The 20,515-nt window shown below is 32.1% G+C and overlaps 1 protein-coding gene across 3 annotated transcripts in view; it reads left to right on the top strand.

The window, feature by feature from the left end:
* Positions 1-3,360: 3,360 nt before the first annotated feature.
* LOC143246544 (glycylpeptide N-tetradecanoyltransferase 2-like) overlaps positions 3,361-20,515 on the top strand; it is a 50,942-nt gene continuing 33,787 nt past the window's right edge. Inside the window, exons 1-5 of one of the 3 annotated variants that reach the window (XM_076493435.1) lie at positions 3,361-3,543; positions 5,703-5,750; positions 11,825-11,909; positions 16,282-16,429; positions 18,221-18,345. In XM_076493435.1, the coding sequence (XP_076349550.1) occupies positions 3,398-3,543; positions 5,703-5,750; positions 11,825-11,909; positions 16,282-16,429; positions 18,221-18,345 (552 nt within the window). In that variant the 5' untranslated portion in view covers positions 3,361-3,397. The remainder of the gene's footprint in view (positions 3,544-5,702; positions 5,751-11,824; positions 11,910-16,281; positions 16,430-18,220; positions 18,346-20,515) is intronic. The other 2 variants (XM_076493433.1, XM_076493434.1) reach the window with 2 other exon arrangements.

Consider the following 20,515-nt stretch of genomic DNA (forward strand, 5'->3'; position numbering starts at 1 on the left):
AATATAACTGAGTACTTGCATGAACTAGACTATGTGAATGAAGTTTTAGCTGAACACTATAAAGAAGTATAGTGAATGAGTATACGTTAATGTGTAGTTCATGATGACGAGAAACCAGCTTGAAGTAAAAATGTATCTCAGGACAAATGGTATGGATATTAACACTTTTTTCAAAATAAAGCAGAGAACAACATTTCAACCTACACTGGTTATCTTTAGGTTAAATCAAGCTGAAGATTAACCTGGTTAATTAACTTGGTTGTTCTCTGCTTTATTTTGGAAAAACTGTTAATACCCACACCAGCTGCCCTGAGATAGAATATTGTGTAGCCTTCCGCCAAAAGAAAGTAGGTCAAGAATTTATGTATTTAGGTATATATTATATATGTGTATGTATGTATGTGTGTGTGTATATATATATACTACAAATATTGAAAACATATAGTTCTTATGATATTTTTAATTATATTATATGGCTGTTTAGTTTTAAATATAGTTAAAACAATTTACCACAAGCAAATAAACATTAATTTTGAAAGTTTAATCATTTTTAATTGAAGCCAATCTACTAGACCCCATTTAGTGGATGATAATCTCAATGCATTTGCTTTTTAACAAATGTTTTCACTTTTCGCTACGTATTTTAATTCGATATTTGAAAACAATGATTTATCACTTTAGTAATTAGAATGTGTTTCACTCTTTTGATCATTCATAAAATATTATATGAATAAAATAAAATGTGAACAGCTGAAAACGATACTTTATAAAGTACATTACCCAAGTTTATTCACTATTTTATAACGTATTTGTATTCGACACTTCTATTTCTTAAAATATCTTAGTGTTACTTCATAAATATTATTGTAATACGAAAAGTGAAATTCAAATAAATAACCTTGAAAAATTGGAGGAATGGAAGCAAATTACTTTGCACAATGTAAAATTACTTCTACCATCTGGTTCACGTTATTAATTCCCAATATCGCTTTAACTGCATAAATATATACTCTTCAAAACAAGAAACGCGAAAGGGATATTTTTTTTATTTTAAAGAGAAATATATGTAATAACGTTACAAGCTCAGAGTATGTAATGTTACACGTGTTAAGGCACTGATTGTCAGACCAAAATGACAATAAAAGTTGTGCACTTTGAAAACGGATTTCGCCAAAACGCATGCGTGCCCAATAAATTTGTTTGAGAGATCTGCATGTTCTGCAAGTGCAACATGTGCAAAATCCCTATAAAAGTGACGGGTTCTCGGTTTCCACAGCTCAGTATTAAGCCACCGACACGCAATACAGTTACGCCAAGACTGACTGAAGCACAACGCAACAACGCCATTGGTCGATGGAAGCAGGCAAATCTCGATCAGATGTTGCCAGAGCTGTGAATGTCCACCCAAGCACCATCACAAGACTATGGAATCGTCACTAACAACATGGATCAACTCGTGACCGTCCACGATCTGGCAGACCTCGTGTGCAGGATGTTGACAGATTTAGTGGTGGCAGCGTCGTGATGTGGGCTGCCATCGCCCACAATGCCAGAACAGACCTTTTGCACATTCGAGGGAATCTTACGGCTCAACGATACGTCGATGAGATTCTTAGGCCCCATGTGCAACCCATCATGGTGAACGTCAACAACATTTTTCAACATGACAATGCCCGTCCTCACATAGCCCGACTCACCACTGTCTTCTTAAGACACCACAACATCAACGTTCTTCCCTGGCCCTCCAGATCACCAGATTTAAACCCCATCGAACATCTTTGGGACAAGTTGGACCGACGTCTGTGACAGCGACAACCTCAACCGTAGATTACCTCAGCTTGCAGCAGCTTTGCAGGCTGAGTGGACAGCCGTTCCACAGGATGTGATTCGTCGTCTCATCGCTTCCATGGGCAGGAGATGCCAAGCAGTTATTGATGCCCACGGGGGGCATACTCGTTATTGACGTTGAGTGACGTTAAACTTCAACTAGTGAGCGTGGACTTCGCCTTTGCAGACTTTGGATGTTCAGCAGTGAATGTGCAAAGTTTCACACATGTCATACAGAACTACCCGGAATAAACTTGTTAACAATTTGTCTCATATTTTGCCTTTTGCGTTTCTTTTTTTTTTTTTTGAATAGTATATTATGTCGAGCAGCATGTCAAAATGAACAAAAAGTGTACCAATGAGCATCATTCTCATAAAGAGGTCACCCTAATTTAGAAAATCAAACTAAGTTAAAACATTATTCCATTATAATCATGCATCTTTTAAGTAAGATTATCAAATGTATCAAAAAATATGAAAATATCATATTAACAACTGGAAAACGTCCACAGCGAACTTTTACCAAAATAGGACAGGATAAAATTACCATAATATTTCATATGTAGTCTACAATTTAGGCTAATTTCACCGTCGGTATCGAATGTACTTAATAAAATGCTAAATATTATTTGCATTTTGAAACTTCGATTTGATTGATGATAAAGTATAAATTTAAAATGATATTCAGTGTGATTAATATTTTTGGAGTATTAATTAAATTTTAATTTTTGCATTTCTGGACCATTATCTTCTTCCATTTGAGCATCTGTTAGGTACCAACGGCAAGTCTGAAAGCTTTCGACTCTGAAAATCTGTTTTTGATACTCATGGGGATATAGGATAGACAACCCATGGAAAGAGAAGAAACATTTAAATAAGTATATCAAAGCATAAAAGAAATATAAGCTTTCGATATTTAACACAGGAAGAGTATAATATATTTTCTAGTTTTGTTTATTATAATACTGCTAGCTTTCTATCTTTAAGAGATTAAACATAATGTAACAAAGGTCTTTTCGGTCTTCCAAGGACGTTGTTGCAAACACACCCTTCGAAAAAGTAAATATTTAAACTTACCTTTTATTTTCGGGAAATCATTGACTCTCCCTTTTAAATTCTTGTAAAGTGTCGTCCTTCACCTTTACCGACAGTATTTCATTCCATAATTCAATCACCTGTTATAAAAATAAAACATAGCGTAGAATCTCTTTAACAATTCTTAAACTTCTATCTTCGTTCTATTACTTTAAGATATTGTATAAATAAAGCAGGAGCTTTTATTCTAAGGATTTCACGAATAATCTTATTATTATTTTCTTGTCTACCGATGGGTTAGCTGTAATTTTGCGGACTAAATTTTAGCGCTTAAGTCCACAGTTCGATTTTCCACGATAGACAGAGCACAGGTGGTTCTTTGTATAATTTTGTGCAATCAAAACAATATGTATTTTTCTTTTAAGTTTAACTGAGCGCAGGTAAAATAATATGTATGATAAATTCAAAATATGTATTAAAAACTATACTTTGCCTTCTAAACATCAAGTGGCGCTGTGATATTGGACATTAAATTATGGCGGAGGAAGAAGGATTCCCAGGAAATGAAACTAATCACCAACCTACGGAAAATGATTTAGAAAATGTTGATATACCGATAGATTTAAAGTACAATAATGCGTTAGAGAAGACTAAAATGGTCTCAAGTCGATGTACAGAAAAGTATGTTGGACATGTACTTAATGTTCTTTTTTTTCGATTACATAGGACCAATGGAATTTCTGAGTTTATTATTTTTATGCAGTTAAACTTTCAAAGATATGCGCTTTTTGAAGCGTAATGCTTTTGGTTGTAATTAATTAGGTATGACCACTTTATCAGACGCGGTCACACAAAAGCTCTTACAATTTTAGTTTTGTTTGTGTTTCACGGAGTACTTCTAAAATTTTTTTATGTGAACATAATATTTTAGTATGATTATTACATTTACTTTAGTAGAATTCTAATAGCTCAACGTATTTTTTCATTTCATTTTCATTTTAATGAAATCGTAAAGTTTCACTATCTCAGTATTGCTAAGATTGAAGTAGAATTAAGTTCAAAGGAAGTTTTAAATATATAATTGTGCTATACTTGTATCAATTCTAAATTATGCATATATACACGTGTATGTATGTGTATACTTGTCTGTACTTTTATTTATTACTTCACATTCAAAGAGGATTGGATACACATTGTTTAAACATGTCTAATAGTGGCTTGCACACAAAATAATTTGTAGTATTGACTTCTGCAGTTTGTTTACATAGGTTTAAAAATGTATAATTTTTTGTTCCTCATTGTTTCTAGGTTTGGTAGTTTCATAACAGAAATATATATTATATGTCTCAACCAAATTGCATCAGGTTTGAACAAATTATATTTCATCATTAATGCTTACTGTTATCTTAAGAGTTTTACTCGTACATTTTGAGTCATATTCTGAGCAAAGATTATTTCATATTACAAATTTTATCATCTATGTCATATATGATCTCTTATGATTATGTAGAGCATCCTTTATTAATCTTACATTGCAAGTTTATGCCCATGTGATTTTGTTGTTTTTTTATCTGCTGTATATGTGAGCTGAATAACAGGGCAGATAAAGTCTTGGGGTTTAAATCCTTAGTGCTTAATTAGCAAAACAGTTGATAAATGGAAATGAGATCAAACAAGATGACTGAATTAATTCTCAGCTGTCTAAGAACATATTGGGAAGTTTAAAAAAAAAACAATAAAGCTCCTAGGCCAAATAATATTTCTCCAAGGGTTTTGTAGGAGGTTAAAGATTGAATACATGAATGACTTAATACTATTTATTTTTACTCCTTAAATAGTGGGTAGGTACTAGAGAAAGTTAACTAATGAAAAGGCTTATGTATATGAGGATAATGGTGTCGGTTTGGTGTATCTGGATTTTCAAAAAGCACTTGATAAGGTGCTACATAAAAGGCTTGTAAAAAAGATTGTATCTATAGACGTGGAGGGTAAGTAAGGTAATTGGGTAGAAGAGTGGCTGGTTGGAGGAAAGCAGAGGGCTGTTACAAAAGGAACTTCGATAAATTGAATTAACCCTTAAATGGGAGCCATAATTAATTGATGCTGCTACCTATAACATTCCTACTGTTTAAGGGTTAATGTCACAAGTTGAATATCACAGGGCTCAATGTTAGGAGCTTTGCTTTTTTTGATTTGCAACAATGACATAGATGAAGTAGTAGTCAATAAGTTACTTAAATTTGCAGATAATGTTAAGGTCTTGGATGTTGCTAACTATGAAGAGGATGCTGCTGATTCACAAGTGTTTAGATCATTTAGTGAGTTGGGCAAATAAATGGCAGATGGGTTTTAATTACAATAAATACAAGTTAATGCATGTGGGTTATCATGATTTGAATTATAAGTATAATTTGAATGGGAATATTAACAGTGTCAAGAAAGAAAGAAATATTTTTAGTTTAATATTCAGTTGGTTTCTAAATCTATCCAAGCAGTGTGCTGTTTTTAATGGTAGAACAAATATTGAAATATCGAATACAAGGCTAAAGAGGTTGTAATTTCATTGTACAGGTCACTGATTAGGCCACATTTGGAATATTGCATACAGTCTTGGGCTTCTTACCTTAAGAAAGACGTCAAATTGTTGGAAAGGGTTCAGAAAAGGGTGACTAGAATGGTCCCTAGGGTGGAGGGTTTGTCACATGAAGAGAGACTGAAATCTCATATTGTTTTATCTTGACAAAAGAAGAGATATAGGAGTTTTGTTTTTAGGTGTTTAAGACTGTAAAGGGAATTGACAATGTTATTGCATTTTTTTTCATGTTTAACGGTGAGAATAGTAGAACTAGGAGACACGTAAATTTTGGCAGGATAGCAGACATTTTCAGGTAAGACAGTTTTTTACTAACAGGAGGGTTAGCCTTTGGAATGGGTTGCCTTCAGATGGTGTAGAGCAGTGGTTCTTAACCTTTTTCATCGTCTTACCCCCTGAGGCTCTCCAGGGTATTACCGTGACCCCTATAATAATTTTTGTAATGGTGAACTTTGCGTAAAGGTAGAATAAAACAAAACTGTATAAAGATCCTAATTTATTGAAAATGTTGCAAATAAATGACCTTGAGAAATGCTACAAGTTCTAAACAAATGTAAAATCCATGGAGTTACTGAACATCATACAAAACCAACTTATTCACTCACTGTTGTGAGGGTTGATATATATGTACAGGGTGGCCCGTAAGTCCCTACCCATCCATATATCTTATATATCCAGTGTATCTGTGTGCTGTCCCTCATTCTCGCTGCATAATATTATGCGATGCCACATTCTGTGAAACATTTTCAAGTATAAATGGGCTTACATTGGCCATATTTCTCTGAAAAAAAGAAACAAATTTATAACACATGCGTAATTGAATATAACATAATAACGTATTGATGGGTAGGGACTTACGGGCCACCCTGTATATATATAATGAGAAAATATACTAAATACGATGGAAACTTTGATATTTAAATCTTAAGTTCGATGTATTAATATATAGTTAAAAAAATTTAGGCAATTCAAAACGTTGTAATATATGAAAATTTTTACTCAACTAGGTTCAACTGCCACACTTCAGTGTGTTTCTCATTGATGGGCAGTTACAGGCACTTGCCACGAAAACTACAAACTGCTCCATGATTTCCCAATAATTCTCAAACATTCTGTGACCCCCTGAGAAACTTCAAATTACCCCCAAGGGGTCACAAATCCCAGGTTAAGGACCACTGGTGTAGAGGCATGAAATTTAAGTGAGTTTAAGAAAAAGCTTGATAAGCATGTGAATAATAATAATAATAATATGGCTTTAAATTTTTTTATTAATTTTTTTAAAGTAAGTTTAGTGTGTGGAACAACTGAGATGGACTAATAGGTTACATGTTGTCCCAAAACATTATAACATTATGAACAAGGAACCACTTAATGCTTCAGAACTGTCACTGTACATCCAGCCTTGGTAAAAAAGAACTAATAATTTAAGTCCGCTTTATTTTTTCCAGGAAATCATCTGTTGTTCTTACACTTCCTTAAAGTGCCAATTTCTACTACTACCAGTTGCAACTCATTCCATAAATTGATCACCCTGTTAGAAAAATTAAACTGTTTTAATTGGAGCCATATTTCCTTTTCCAAATCTTAAGTTTATGTCTCCATGTACTGTTGTTTTGTCTTCTGGATATGTTAGAAATAAATCAAAAGCCCTTATTCCACTGATCCATCGGCTGATCTTTTAACCTCAATAATATTTCCTTGAGATATCTTGAACTATCCATATCTTGCTCACCTTCCTTTGGAATCCTCTCCAATAATGCAATATTCTTAGTGAAGGGTTTTAATATAACTAGTGATTTTGATAGAGATAATTACCTATTTTGATTTGTGATCAGTATGTCTATACATAAGTCCTAAAATTATTTTACCTTATTTACTAGCAATATAAGTGCTGCCTCAACATGTTAAGTAACTTTTCTACTTGCATTTGCTACACTTAAAGGCTATTTTGCAACATAACAATTTATCCATGACATCAAGTAGCACTTTAACATCCTTAATGTGGTTAGAAATATTCAACATTTAATGCCATCAGTATACTTTAATATATATGGTACTATAATATCATTAATATAAATAAGAAAAAGGAAAGCCCAACTAGTGACTCCTGAGACATGCCACAATTTGATTAAGCTCTTTTTAATAATTTGTTTTCTTTCACCCAGCCACCATATAATCTAATTTAGTATTTCTCCAACTGATTTTATTCAGTAGTGTTTTGTCTGTCACTTTATGAAAAGCTTTTCGAAAATCTAAGTATACCAAATATACTCTCTTCCTGTCATGCACGTAAAAACTTAACACTTTGAAAAGGATTAACAGATTAGCAAGATTTATATCCAGCAAATACATGTTGGCTCTTTAATATCACGTTTCATTAAATGATTTTGTATAGCTTTTTTTTTTTAATTAGACTCCAGAATTTTTCTTATTATAGAAGTAAGATTAACTGGCCTGTAATTTATGGGGCAATTCTTATTACCTCCCCTTCAGAAATAGTTGTAATATCAACAACTCTCCAATTTTCAGGTACCAGCTCACTGTCTAGTGACCTGCCAAAAATGAAAGACAGACTAATATATCTGATCTTTGTCTTCCTTAATATCTTTGAAAACATAGTCTGGTTCTTGGACTTTATCTTTTTGTAAACCTCTATGTCTTTTAACATTCCACCAAGGTGTGAATATATGTGCATGGTTTAAGAGAAATGTAGCATTCCCCAAAGAATTCTTAGTGTTCGGAATGTTAATCACATTTTTTATGTAAAAAGGGACTAGGAAAAAAAAACATTTATGACTTCTGATATAGTGCTTAACAAATATTTTGTCATCAGCATCCTTTGAGGGTTATTTGTCCACTTAACATTTTACTTACTGTAAACATACTTGAAACACTTGGCTGTTGTGTTTTAATGTTATTAGTCAACTGCTTCTTATAAGCCATTTATGATTTTCCAGTTTTTAACCAAAACTAAGAAAATGTTCCATATCTATCAGGTTAAATTTAAAATTCTCTATAGTTAGGTTTGATTTCTTTGTTTTCCTTTTCAGAAACATGACTGTTTTTAATTAAAAGCAGTTTATTTTGAAAATATTTCATATCTGTCTTATATTACTTTTATTTTATTACTCCAATTGACTAATGGTAGATCTTTGTGGTTCAAAATTGGCTTTATGAAATGTGGAAACTAAAATTCCTTGATCCTTTCATGTTATCACATCTTAAACCTAGTTATGTTGTGGTAACCTCTCTGAATCTCCTTCTCCAACTTCAACTTTAATAACAACATTGTCAATTTGTGTTCAACAATACATCTGAGATGTAATCCCATCTGTTTGGGTTCCTTATCATTAGATTTAGAAAACCATCTCTTTCCTCACTACCAACCTCCATGCAATCCTAATAAATATATCAAATGTTTAAGTCTTCCATGATTACTTTATTAGTACCTTAATAATTTAATTTCATTAAATTTCTCATTGGCACTCTGTCTAATGAGAGGGCTTAAATCAGTTGCAAATTAAAAACCTTCTACCCTTGAAACCGCGATGGCAGAACATGAGGTTTTACTACTTTCAAAGGAACAAAAAATAGACAAATGTTTCTAAGTTTTTATAACCAATCTTTAATCTAAATAGGTTGCAGCTTGTCTACTGTACAGTTGCTTCACCTTTTATAGAAAAATTATTGAATAACTTAAATGTGGAATTTCAAAGTAATTTATTATTAATGATCTCTCAATAACCAGATTTCAGTAATTCTCATTTTATCATTATCTTCCATGCTAACTGCAGCCTTGAACTCATCTATTTTATTTTAACATAAGGACAGTAGCAAATAAACTTATTCTTAAATTTAGTGTTTACATTAAATCAACTCTTTTTTTGAAACTGTAAATCTCTTCTCACCTAGCTATCTTGTCAAATTTCTTCTCCATTGGGCAACTTTTGTTTGAACTTTTAGTAATTAAATTCTTCAAAGCTTCTGTAAATAGTCTTTTACTTAGTCTATTTAAGTGGAGCTAAGTTACAATGTGTCTTCACCTTAAAAACCATCTTTCATGTCAAAACAGTCCACCTGTTGCTCTGATCATATTCTTAAACCAAGTGGTTTCTTCCTAAACTGGCCACATGTTAAAGAAATTTATTAACTCTTTAAGCAGGTCTTTTTATTCATAACTCTAATGTCAATTGTTTCTACATCTGCTACAAGAAAGAGAGTGACCCTTTGCACTGGTAACTAAACTGTTAACACTTTAATGTCCATTACTTTCACATATGGCAAGCAGGTCATGGTCCAAGACTTTTTCTGCTTCCTTCAAGGTTATTAATGAGGAATGGAATTCTCTGAAACTTGTATAAACCAGTAACACATGCTGATCAAAGTGTGGACTGAACTGGACTTCCCTTGAACTTAGACTTTGAGATTAAACAATTTTTGGAATATTAAGTTTGTTTTGTTATTACTTCCTAATATAAATAACTTAATGACAATTTTTCATCACATCTTTCTTCATTCAAGCAACCAGTGGCTCAAACCCATTAGAGCCTTTGTACCTGAACATTAACTGATCTGTATAATCTTAACTTTTTACTATTGTGTACTCTTGTATACCAAGTATACCCTCATTCTTGTCAATCCTTAAAGTAATCTTTACACTAATCTTATACATTTCTTGTCTTCCTTTCTTAACTTCTGACCTATAATCTTATATTTTCCTTATCTAATTCAGCAATTTTACTTAAATCTATATTTCAAATAAGAGAGCAACAAAATATATCTTTCTGAGCCTTTTAAAAATTACAATCGTACCTACAGTTCTTGAACCCAGTTTCTAAAAAAACTGCACTTCACTTATTCCTATACAACCTATAACCATGAAAAAGTGTTGCTGGTCTTAATTCTCTGCAACCAGTCTAGCCACACAGTATTCATCAATTTGACTAAAAGTGATGTACAGTCAATAGATTAAAACACAAAAATATATAATGCTAAAATACCTTTGTTAATTAACACTCACACTGTTAATTACTAGTATCACAACTATGGATGTACACCACATCTAGTTACAGTTGATCAATAGTAATTCTATATTTGATAAAGAATACAATACTAATAAATACTTAGCTGCTATCACAGTTTCCATTACTAATAATGGAGACAGTTTTCACTCTTAATGTAAATAATCCTTATTTCTCTATGTTTCTTAGCTAAAACTTTTAATTATTTCCAGTTAAATAACTTCAGATTGTACTAAAGTAAAATTATTAACCCTTCAGCTGTGGTTGACATTATATAATGCAGGCAATTTGTATGCAGCATTTTGAATGACCTGCTGCAAAAATTTGAAAATCTTTGTGTATGGAATTGTAGGGAGACGTACACAAGCCAGAAACAAGGGGTTAAATAACAAGAGAACAAATTAATGTTAGGAAGATTAGATAAAGTTTGCATGCTTATGATCCAAGATAACTGTTTTTGCATCTTGAAGAACTAAAGAGGTAGAATTTGTAGATTCATTAAAATCACCAGTTATGATGAAATCAGTCAATTGTTTAATGATTGTAATCACTGATCAAAGTTTGTCACATTCCTATTAAATAACCTAGCTCCATTAATTATTTAAAAGTTGTTTGTCTTAATTGACTAATTTTGGGATTCATGAAAATAATCAATAAATTGAAATTGGTTTTATCTAGTTATCAATATTTTTGGGTATTACTTTTGAAGTCTTATGTGATAATCATTTATTTCAATGTAATAAATTAACAAGTCTGACAATTAGTCAATTATCAAATCTTAGTAATTGCCCAACTCTAGTTTTACACAGAGTATACATTGCTTATGACTACAATGTGACATTTAAATGTTTTAAATATAACAAATCCTCTATTTTAACTAAAATGTACTATACGACCTTCAAAGTTATGCCATTCAGTTAGTGAATGGTAACCACCAGTATTAATCCCTATTTGATTTATTAGTAATCACATTTATTCCTTGTGTTTTTAGAAGTGTACGTCAGTATGTCTTTCGCTGAAACTGCTGATGTTTTATAAACATTCAGAAGTTCAAAATGTACAAGTAGAAATTTCCTACTAAATTTTATATATTGCATTTCTTATAGTTTGTACATAAGATGGTTTCAATTAGGTAGTGCTATATAAAGTTCACTTTGCCATATTTATTAAGGTATAGAATTATCACATTTTAATGATTATTAGCAAAATAATGTTAGTAATGGAGATGATGGAGAAGAAAGCTAAACCACATTTGATATGTAAGGAGACAATCACACTGTCAAGTAAAAAAAACTGTTAAAAATCTTTGTAATATAGTTTTCTGACTTATGTGTCATTATGTTTTTAGTCCAGGTGAAGGGGAATCTAAAAAGAAATCCAAAAAGAAACGACACAAAGATGTAGATGACCATGACTGTAAGAATGACATGAAGGTAAATTACTTGAAATTACCCTATGTTTTGTTCGGAAATGATAAGTGGAAAAATAACTTAAGAACATAAGCAACTACCGAAGAGGCCATTTGTCCCATCAAAACTACAAATCAATAACAAAACAGCCTTTGAAACTACCTGTATGTAGTTAACAAAGTTGAATCCACATAATTAAGGCTTTTTCGTTGTGTCAAAAGTAAATAATTTTAGTGCAACCATAACAAAAAAAAATCAAGTTAAACCTGTTGTACGTAACAGATTTTTAAAAATTAGTTTTATAAAAATTTGGAATAACTTATGCTGCACTAGTTTGTATCTTAGTTACACAAAATATCATGTATTTGTTAAGTAACATTTTGTTGAGTTCTGTTCTTTATTAGCTATATTATTTACTGTACATTTTCTTGTAATAATTGTTAGCTATTTGATTGCTATTGCTGTATTATTTCTTGATTTGGCAATTAAAGTAGCTTAAAGTAAAAATAAACAACAGTGAAGTTAAGCAAGTTCCAAAATAATGATTTATTTACATTAACAGAAATGCTTCTTATATAATATTGAATGCAAATCATTAATACTATTGTCATTAAACTAAGAATTCTACAAGATTAAAAATTCTGAAGTTAAAGGGAACTGACAAAATTATTGCTCATTTTTACAACTACAACTTGAATGATCTAAATATTGATTTTTATTTTTAAAATTCTGAAGAAATACTTCTAAAATATTTCACCTTTGTCCAGATGGTAAGATTCAGTTAGAAACTGGCTATGGAAATTTAACACTCAAATAATAATAGAGAAATAGGATTTGCTTTTTTAATTTATTGATAACATATTTATTAATGATTCAACAGAGCACATATTAATAAACATAATTATTGTTTACTTTTGTTGTGAAAGCCTGGCATAGCCAGGTGGTTAAGGAGCTTGACTCGTAATCTGAGGGTCATGGGTTCGAATCTGTGTTGCACCAAACATGCTTGTCCTTTCAGCTGTGAGGGTGTTATAGTGTGACAGTCAGTTTTACTATTTGTTGGTAAAAGAGTAGCCCAAGAGTTGGCAGTGGGTGGTGATGACTAGTTGCCTTCCCTCTAGTCTTACACTGCTAAAGTGATCTGTTGTATTGTATATTTTTGTGGTATTGTTGTCCACTGATGTTACCCTGAAGTGTTACCATATAGTGAGTCAATTATTGATAACGAGAAACCCACTTGAAATAAAAATGTCTCAGAATGGTTGGTATGGATATTAACACTTTTATTGCTAAGCAGAGAACAACATTTTGATCTTCCTAGGTCATCTTCAGGTTAATCATTCTAAACCTGAAGATGACCAAAGAAGATGGTCGAAACATTGTTCTCTCTTTAGCATTAAGAGTGTTAATACCCATACCAGCCGTTCTGAGATACAGTAAGTCAATTACTACTGCCCTTCATGTGTCAGTTTCTCTCAAGATGTCAATGAGGCCTGTATGATAACATCTTGCTATTGAAGCTGGAGAAAATGTAGATTAGTTTATGGATTTAGTAGATAGCATTGATTCTGAGGTGGTGCAGTGAACAGAAAAATACATTTAGAAGCCATAGTTGCTTCTCAGCTGCAGTGAGTGGGTTAATGACCTTATCAACGGTCAATGTTACAGTGGATGATTACTTGCAAATTGTGTTAGATAAAGTAGTAATTCACTTCATTTTGAAACTTTCCAAACTTTCAAAATCATTTTTAACTGAAAATTAAGGGTTTATTCATATAAAGGAATATTCAACTGAAACTTGTTCTGTAAGTGTAATCTATGTCAGTTTTCTTTATAAAGTTATTCAAATTTTTCTCTATGTGTAGTTTAGAGAGTTCTGCATTTAGGTTGGTAGGCATTCTGGATGTAGCACTGATTCTGTTAGTAAAATGAAGAATATGATATTGGCCACAACAAAGATGTTAGGCAAGTTCATGAAAACGTCTATTGTTTACTTTAGCATGCATTTCTATATAACTGGTCTTCTCTACTAATCAGAAAGTATCACTATCTCTATCTATTTAATCCTGGTAGTAATTTTAATTTCAAAATGTTGCAAAGGGGCTTGGAAGACAACCAGGGATGTTCATAAACTGTTGTTTCTCTTTATCCAGCTCTCAGGATATAAGTTTAATCTTTCAGGAAATGTGATAGTATTGAGTCATGGGTGAAATGTTAATAGGCATGATTAGACTTAAGCTGCAGCAGCATTAGTGATATACAGCCTTAAGTCATCTAGAAAAGGTATGAATATTATAAACTTAGAACTGGAAGTCCCTACTGAGAAGAGGAAGGTTTGACATGGAAACCATGATAGATAAGATAATGGAGATGTAGACATAAACCATACATCCAGTTCCAGAAAGATCTTCATCTGAAAACAAATACCACAGCTTTTAGAAGTGAAAATGTGGAGGCTTAAACTTAATTTTTAAAGTAGACAAGTACATGAAAATATATATTGTAATTTGGTATGCAGTTCTTTGTACTAATCAGGGATTACCACTAACCAGCTATATGAAAACATATATTGCAGATGGGCATGCAGTTCTTTACAAATAGTTTGTGTGTGTGTGTGTCAGAGAGTACCACTAGCTATATACATGAAAACAGATAGTGAAGTTAGGCATGTGGTTTTCTGCACTAATCAGCAGCTGTTTCACCAGGTACCTGGAAAACTGGGCACCCACCCATCAGGGTTGTTACCAGGTTCTTAAAGAAGTTATACAAATTTTAAGTAATGTAAACAAAACTGCAGACAAACTGTTATATATAAGAAAAAACATGAAGCAAAAAGTCAAGACACAAAGAGTGAAGATGAAAGTGGATACAATCGTAGTGGTAGCGGCCGATTCAATTATAGTGGTGGGCTAACGACATTGCTAAGCAAGTCAAGTCTTTAACAGTGTACAAAAATCCTCACATTTCAAACAAATGAAGTTATTCAAGCATTCATGATACTTCTAGAATTTGCTTTATTTTCTTCCATTCACATTAATGAATATAGAAGGCAAAGAAGAAAAAATAAATTTTAAATAGTCCGTTTACATTGTTTTTTTAATTATTATCAGCCTACTTGCTACGTGCAGTTGTTGTTTACTTCATTGCTGTTTAAATAAGAAACTTGCACACGAATCTTAATTAGTAATTTTCAAATTTTTGTTGTTGAAATATTTGATGTAAGTTCTGCACATCAATTGTGCTTTTTTTGATATTACAGTCACATTCAATGGTCTTGTAATCTCTCAATGCATGTTATAGTGACAGGTGGCTGTAGCTACTGTAATGTCAGCGTGTAAACATATGTATGCACACCCAAAGTATTGTTATAGTGTACAAATATTGCTTGCACAGCACAGGTATTTTGTAATTACAGGCAACTAGGGTAAATTGTTAAATATTACCTTGTTTCAGTACCAGTGTCATTAAGTTAATGGTATCCAATCAAAGAAACAGTTGGAAGCTTTTTACTTTAATTATAATTTTATGGCTACTAAATCAGTGCATATTACTAATTTGTAGAAAGGTTAAAAATGGAGAGACATTTGTTTGAATTTGTTTTAGTACCTCATGCAACATAGTGAGAATACATACAAACTGTCTATACTATGTAGGCTTTTACTATAGTATACGTGATTGTTGTAAAAGTTTTAGGGTTAACATTGTTTTCATCTAACACTAATAATCATATTGTTTACTGGTTGCTTTTACTTTTGCATCCAAACATTCATAACCTCGTATTATTGACAGTTTTAAACATACTTTTGCTAATAAAATAAAGACAATGTTTCACAAGAAGTGAACTTAAGCTGTGTGACATCACAGTTCATATTGTCATGTTTTCTGAGTGTTAGAAATTGTTCTGTTGATAGTCATCAAAATTTGTCGGCATCTTGATATCAAGGTAAGATTTTATGTACCTGTTCAAACACTATTAATTAGGGATTACCACTAGGTAAGTACATGAAACAATATTGTGTAATTAGGCATGCATTCCTTACAGTTGGTTTTGTGTACTAATCAGGGATTACAACTAGTTAAGTACATCAAAATGTAGATTTTAATTGGATATACAGTTGTTCAAAATTGGTTTTGAGTACTGATCAAGGATTACAAGTAGTTAAGTATATCAAAACATAGTTCGTAATTAGGTACACATTTCTTTACAATTGGTTTTGTGTACTAATCATGGATTACAAGTAGTTAAGTACATCAAAACGTAGATCATAATTGGGAATACAGTTCTGTATAATTGGTTTTGTGTACCAATCAGAGATTACAACTAGATACATACATGAAAATCTATAGTGTGATTGTGGGATGCAGCTGTTTATAAATTGTTTTGTTGATTAATCAGGGAGTGCCACTAGCCAAGCTTCAACATTTAAAGAAAGCCATGGAAGTACTCACTCTAAACGTGGGTCAGGAAGGACCTGCAAAAACCCCAGAAGAAGCTCTTCATAAACGTTATGAATTTTGGGAGACTCAGCCTGTTCCAAGATTGGGTAAAAATGCTACTTGTCTTTGATGTAAATTTTATATTTTGGGATAAATGATATAAACAGTATTGTGTTCTACCCAAGGTAAATTATTTTCTACACAAAATTTGGCATGTTTTATTTTGCATATATGTAGGTTAATTGAGGTCAAATGAAAGTTGCCCTGAAAATAAAAAATATATTTTCTTTTTTTTTTACAATCAATTGAAAATGTAATTAAATACCTTTGTTTACATATTATCTTCTCCTTTGAATCAAGTCTGTGCTATCATACCTGTTTATAACCTCTGTGAAAAATTATGTATCCTTGTGGCAATTTTCCATTCTTGGATTTTAAATTTGTGTGAAGCTATAACTGTCACTTTGAAGTTGCATTTTTATTTTTTCATTCACGTAGGTATGTTTACTTGAAAGTTTAATATTAATTCAATGAAGCATGTGAAATATTTTTGTCTTAACAGTTAATGTTTTTTGTTGACTTAAACCTGTGTGGATGTATATATATGTATTCCACTTTGTAAATAAGTTTGCTTGTGTGTTTTATTCAAATATTAAATTACTGTTTATTTATGTTTAACCTTTTTGATGAGATTGCATCAAAAGCTACATATAAGTAGAACATTCCTAAAGTAATTATTTAAGATTGGTTGTTTTCCAGTTGGTATATTGCCAATTTGAAAAAAAACACTACAGATAAGTTAAATTTAACATATAAAGGAAAGTGAGTATAATAAAGCAGCGTCTTCCTTTCTTAAAACAATTTTTTAATATCAAACAACTAGTCCAAAAATATTACTTTTATATGTGTAGGACACAAAACTAGGGTACAAATTATGCATATAAATGGTAAAAGTTATTCTATAGGGATAGATTTTTGACAAATTAGAACTGAGATAATAATGAAGGATATACCATTTATCAGATTTGTTCATGCAAATCTTATTTATGAAACAAAATTATAATTGGTAATTAAGAACTATTACAAATGCTAAAGGCCATAACTTCCTCAATATAAATCTACCATTCACTGTCTGCTGCTCGTTGGAAGCTAATTTCTCACAATGAAGCTTAAAATTAATGATTTAAAATGCTTTACTTGTAATAGTTTAGTAGAGGTGGTAGTTGAAACCATATCTTGAAATTAGTGTTCCAGCTTCCATAAGTGTTGTGTAGCTATGTGAATAATGTAATGAAAACTAAGGTGACTAGATCAGTATATACTACTAAATATAGTAGAAGGTAAAAATAATTTGTCTTATTATTATTATTATAAAAAGGAATCCATTATCTAACATCTGCTTTGGCCACTGTACTGTAAAATAAATAATGGTTTGATTACAAACAGTTTGAAGTAACCACATATAATAAAAGCAAAATAAGTGTTTTACATTGGTAAATTCATAGTATGCTTTATAACCTGAATAACCATAATAGTTGTGATAAAATGATAACTACTATAATAAAAAAATGTTTCATATAACTACCCCACAAAGTAGGAATGCCAGTTTATTGAGATAATAATAATTTGTAAGTAACTGTAGACTAGTATTTCAGTATCAATCATTTTAAATTGTTTTTTTAAAATTATCTCTAAAAATTCAGTGTGTTCATGGTAATGTACTCATAGTCTAGTTCAGAGGTTATTTTATCAAACATTTCAACAATTTGCCATATTTGTTGGTTTTGTTTTTCTGATTTCATTGCCATTGTACCTTACAATATTTTTTTAACCTATAATTGTGCAGTTGATTACAAAGTAAAGATGTGATAATGCTATCAGATTTCTTTTCTTTCCAGATGAAAAGGTTGTAGAATTTGGTCCAATTGAACCTTCCAAAACTGAAAATGACATAAGAAAAACAGCCTACACTCTTCCTCAGGGTTTCAAATGGGATACACTTGATATTAATGACCCTTTAATTGTGAGTATAATTTGGGTAATTATTTTTCAAAGTTGTTTTGCTATGCTATCCTTTTTATAACTTACATATATACTTAATTTAAGAACAAAAGATTTATAGGTCTTTCTGAGCTGACCCATTAATGAAACAAAACCTTGAAACTCCCTTAAATTAATTGCATCTACCACATCTGCAGTGCACCTGTTCCAAAAACCAACAACCCTGTAAGAAAAATAAAATTGTCTTAATTGAAGGTGACTCCTACCATGCTAGAATTTATAATCCCTTGTCCTATCATTATCATACGTGAAAAAAGATGATACATCAACACTATTAACTCCCTTAAAAATCTTAAACATCCCAATAAGATTCCCTTTTGACTCTTCATTTTTCAAGGGAAAATAATTTTGGAGATTTCAACCTCTCCTCATATGGCAACCTTTTCATCCCAAGCATCATTCTAGTAGCACTACTGCGAGCCATTTCCAACAGTTCAATGTCCTTCATAAGGTAAGGACCTAAGGTTGAACACAGTATTCCAGTTGTGGCCTAACAGGTGATCTACACAGTGAAAGCATAACCTCTTTAGACCATTATTCATTATTTTTTTAGAAACAACCTAAATTCCTATTTGCTCTGTCTCCACTTATTTAAATATTAAAATCATAATTCCAAAGCATGCTTGCCATCTGCTGACACTATAACTATTCTTCAACATCTGTTTTACCTATCTAAGCATTGGTCTCACTTGCTCCAGTCTCTTATATCCTACTTAAATGCTCTTTGCAATATCTAATTTGCAAATTCCTCTACCCTTATTAATGCACCCTCTATCCCAGTACTGTATCTAAGAACCTTGCTTAGATAATGTAGTCACTTTTTCTCAACAAAGCTTTGGTTATGGTTTTCTCTGATAGTGTTATGCATTGTCTCATTATGGATTGTGATTTTTGCATTGTCTTGTGGATTTCAGTGTAATTATCGTTACTTTAAAAAAAACTTAGTATGAAATTCCTGTATTACTGTCATCATTTGTGGTGCCTAATTCAAACTACACTACTACTCCTTTGTTATCTAGCATTTATCTACACATAGGGAATGGGGAGGCAACTTTCAGTTGGGCTGTCTTTATATGAATCCATTGGAAGATGGAAACATTCATTTGACCCAGGGTGTTTTTTTCTAGGGCTTCTGAAGTTTTTTATTGATCCTGGGAGAATTTGGAACCAGTTTTCTCATACCTTTGTTTGGTAAGTTGGCTTCTCATCAGTACAGTTTGGATCAAACATCAAACATTCAGTTTAAGTGATGAACTGGTGTCACCATCTTGTCTCTCTTTTACAAGGTCCCTTATATCTTGCTTTCATTGGATCTCACTTTGTGGCTAACGTTGCCAAGACAGGTGTGCTTTTCTTGATCCAATTCCACACTACCAACCAATTTGATTATCATACTACTGGTTGCAACAGGCTCTGTAGAAATGAGGTGTTCCATAAGACCATCTGGAATCTTAACATATGGTATTATCATGTTGTCATGGACTATCATGAATAAAACTAAAGGGGATTTTGTCTATCTCTGCTGAGCATCAGATTGAATAGATTGGGTTTGGTTTGCTTTTAAAAAGTTGGGGAACTTGGTTCATCTATTGCACTGTTCCTCGTTTCTCCCCAGTGTGCATTACTCCCCAAGTTATACTGGTGGAATTAGGAACACACCCAAGTTTCCAGTCACTAGGTTTTTCCTCCAAAGTGTGTTTCTCCACTCTTAGATAAGAGGTGAAGTTGTGGGCCATCCCACTCGGGTATCTGGATACTCATCCCAGATGTCAGTAGTAGTGGCAACAGCTTCCATGGGAACCTCCTCCTTGTACCTGTTCAGATTTGACACCATTTGACAGTTGGGGTGTGCATGGCTCTTCATTTTGATCAATGTTGGTTTCATATCTTGTTCATGGAAGGTAGTTCACTATCTCATAATTTCAGACATATAAGTGGGCCCATCATAGGTCCATGGTTGAGCATGGATTTCATACTCACTCCATAATTCCAAAAGCAAATGGAATACCCCTAGTTCAGTTGGAAAGGGAGGAAGGATGAATTTTCATAATTCCAGACCAGATGTATTCTGTTCCATTGGTTGAGTATGGCATACACAATCCTGTCATTTCTGTGCCTAGGATGTTGCCTTT

The sequence above is a fragment of the Tachypleus tridentatus genome, chromosome 3 (genome assembly GCF_004210375.1).
Source record: "Tachypleus tridentatus isolate NWPU-2018 chromosome 3, ASM421037v1, whole genome shotgun sequence".
Taxonomy (NCBI): Eukaryota; Metazoa; Arthropoda; class Merostomata; order Xiphosura; family Limulidae; genus Tachypleus; species Tachypleus tridentatus.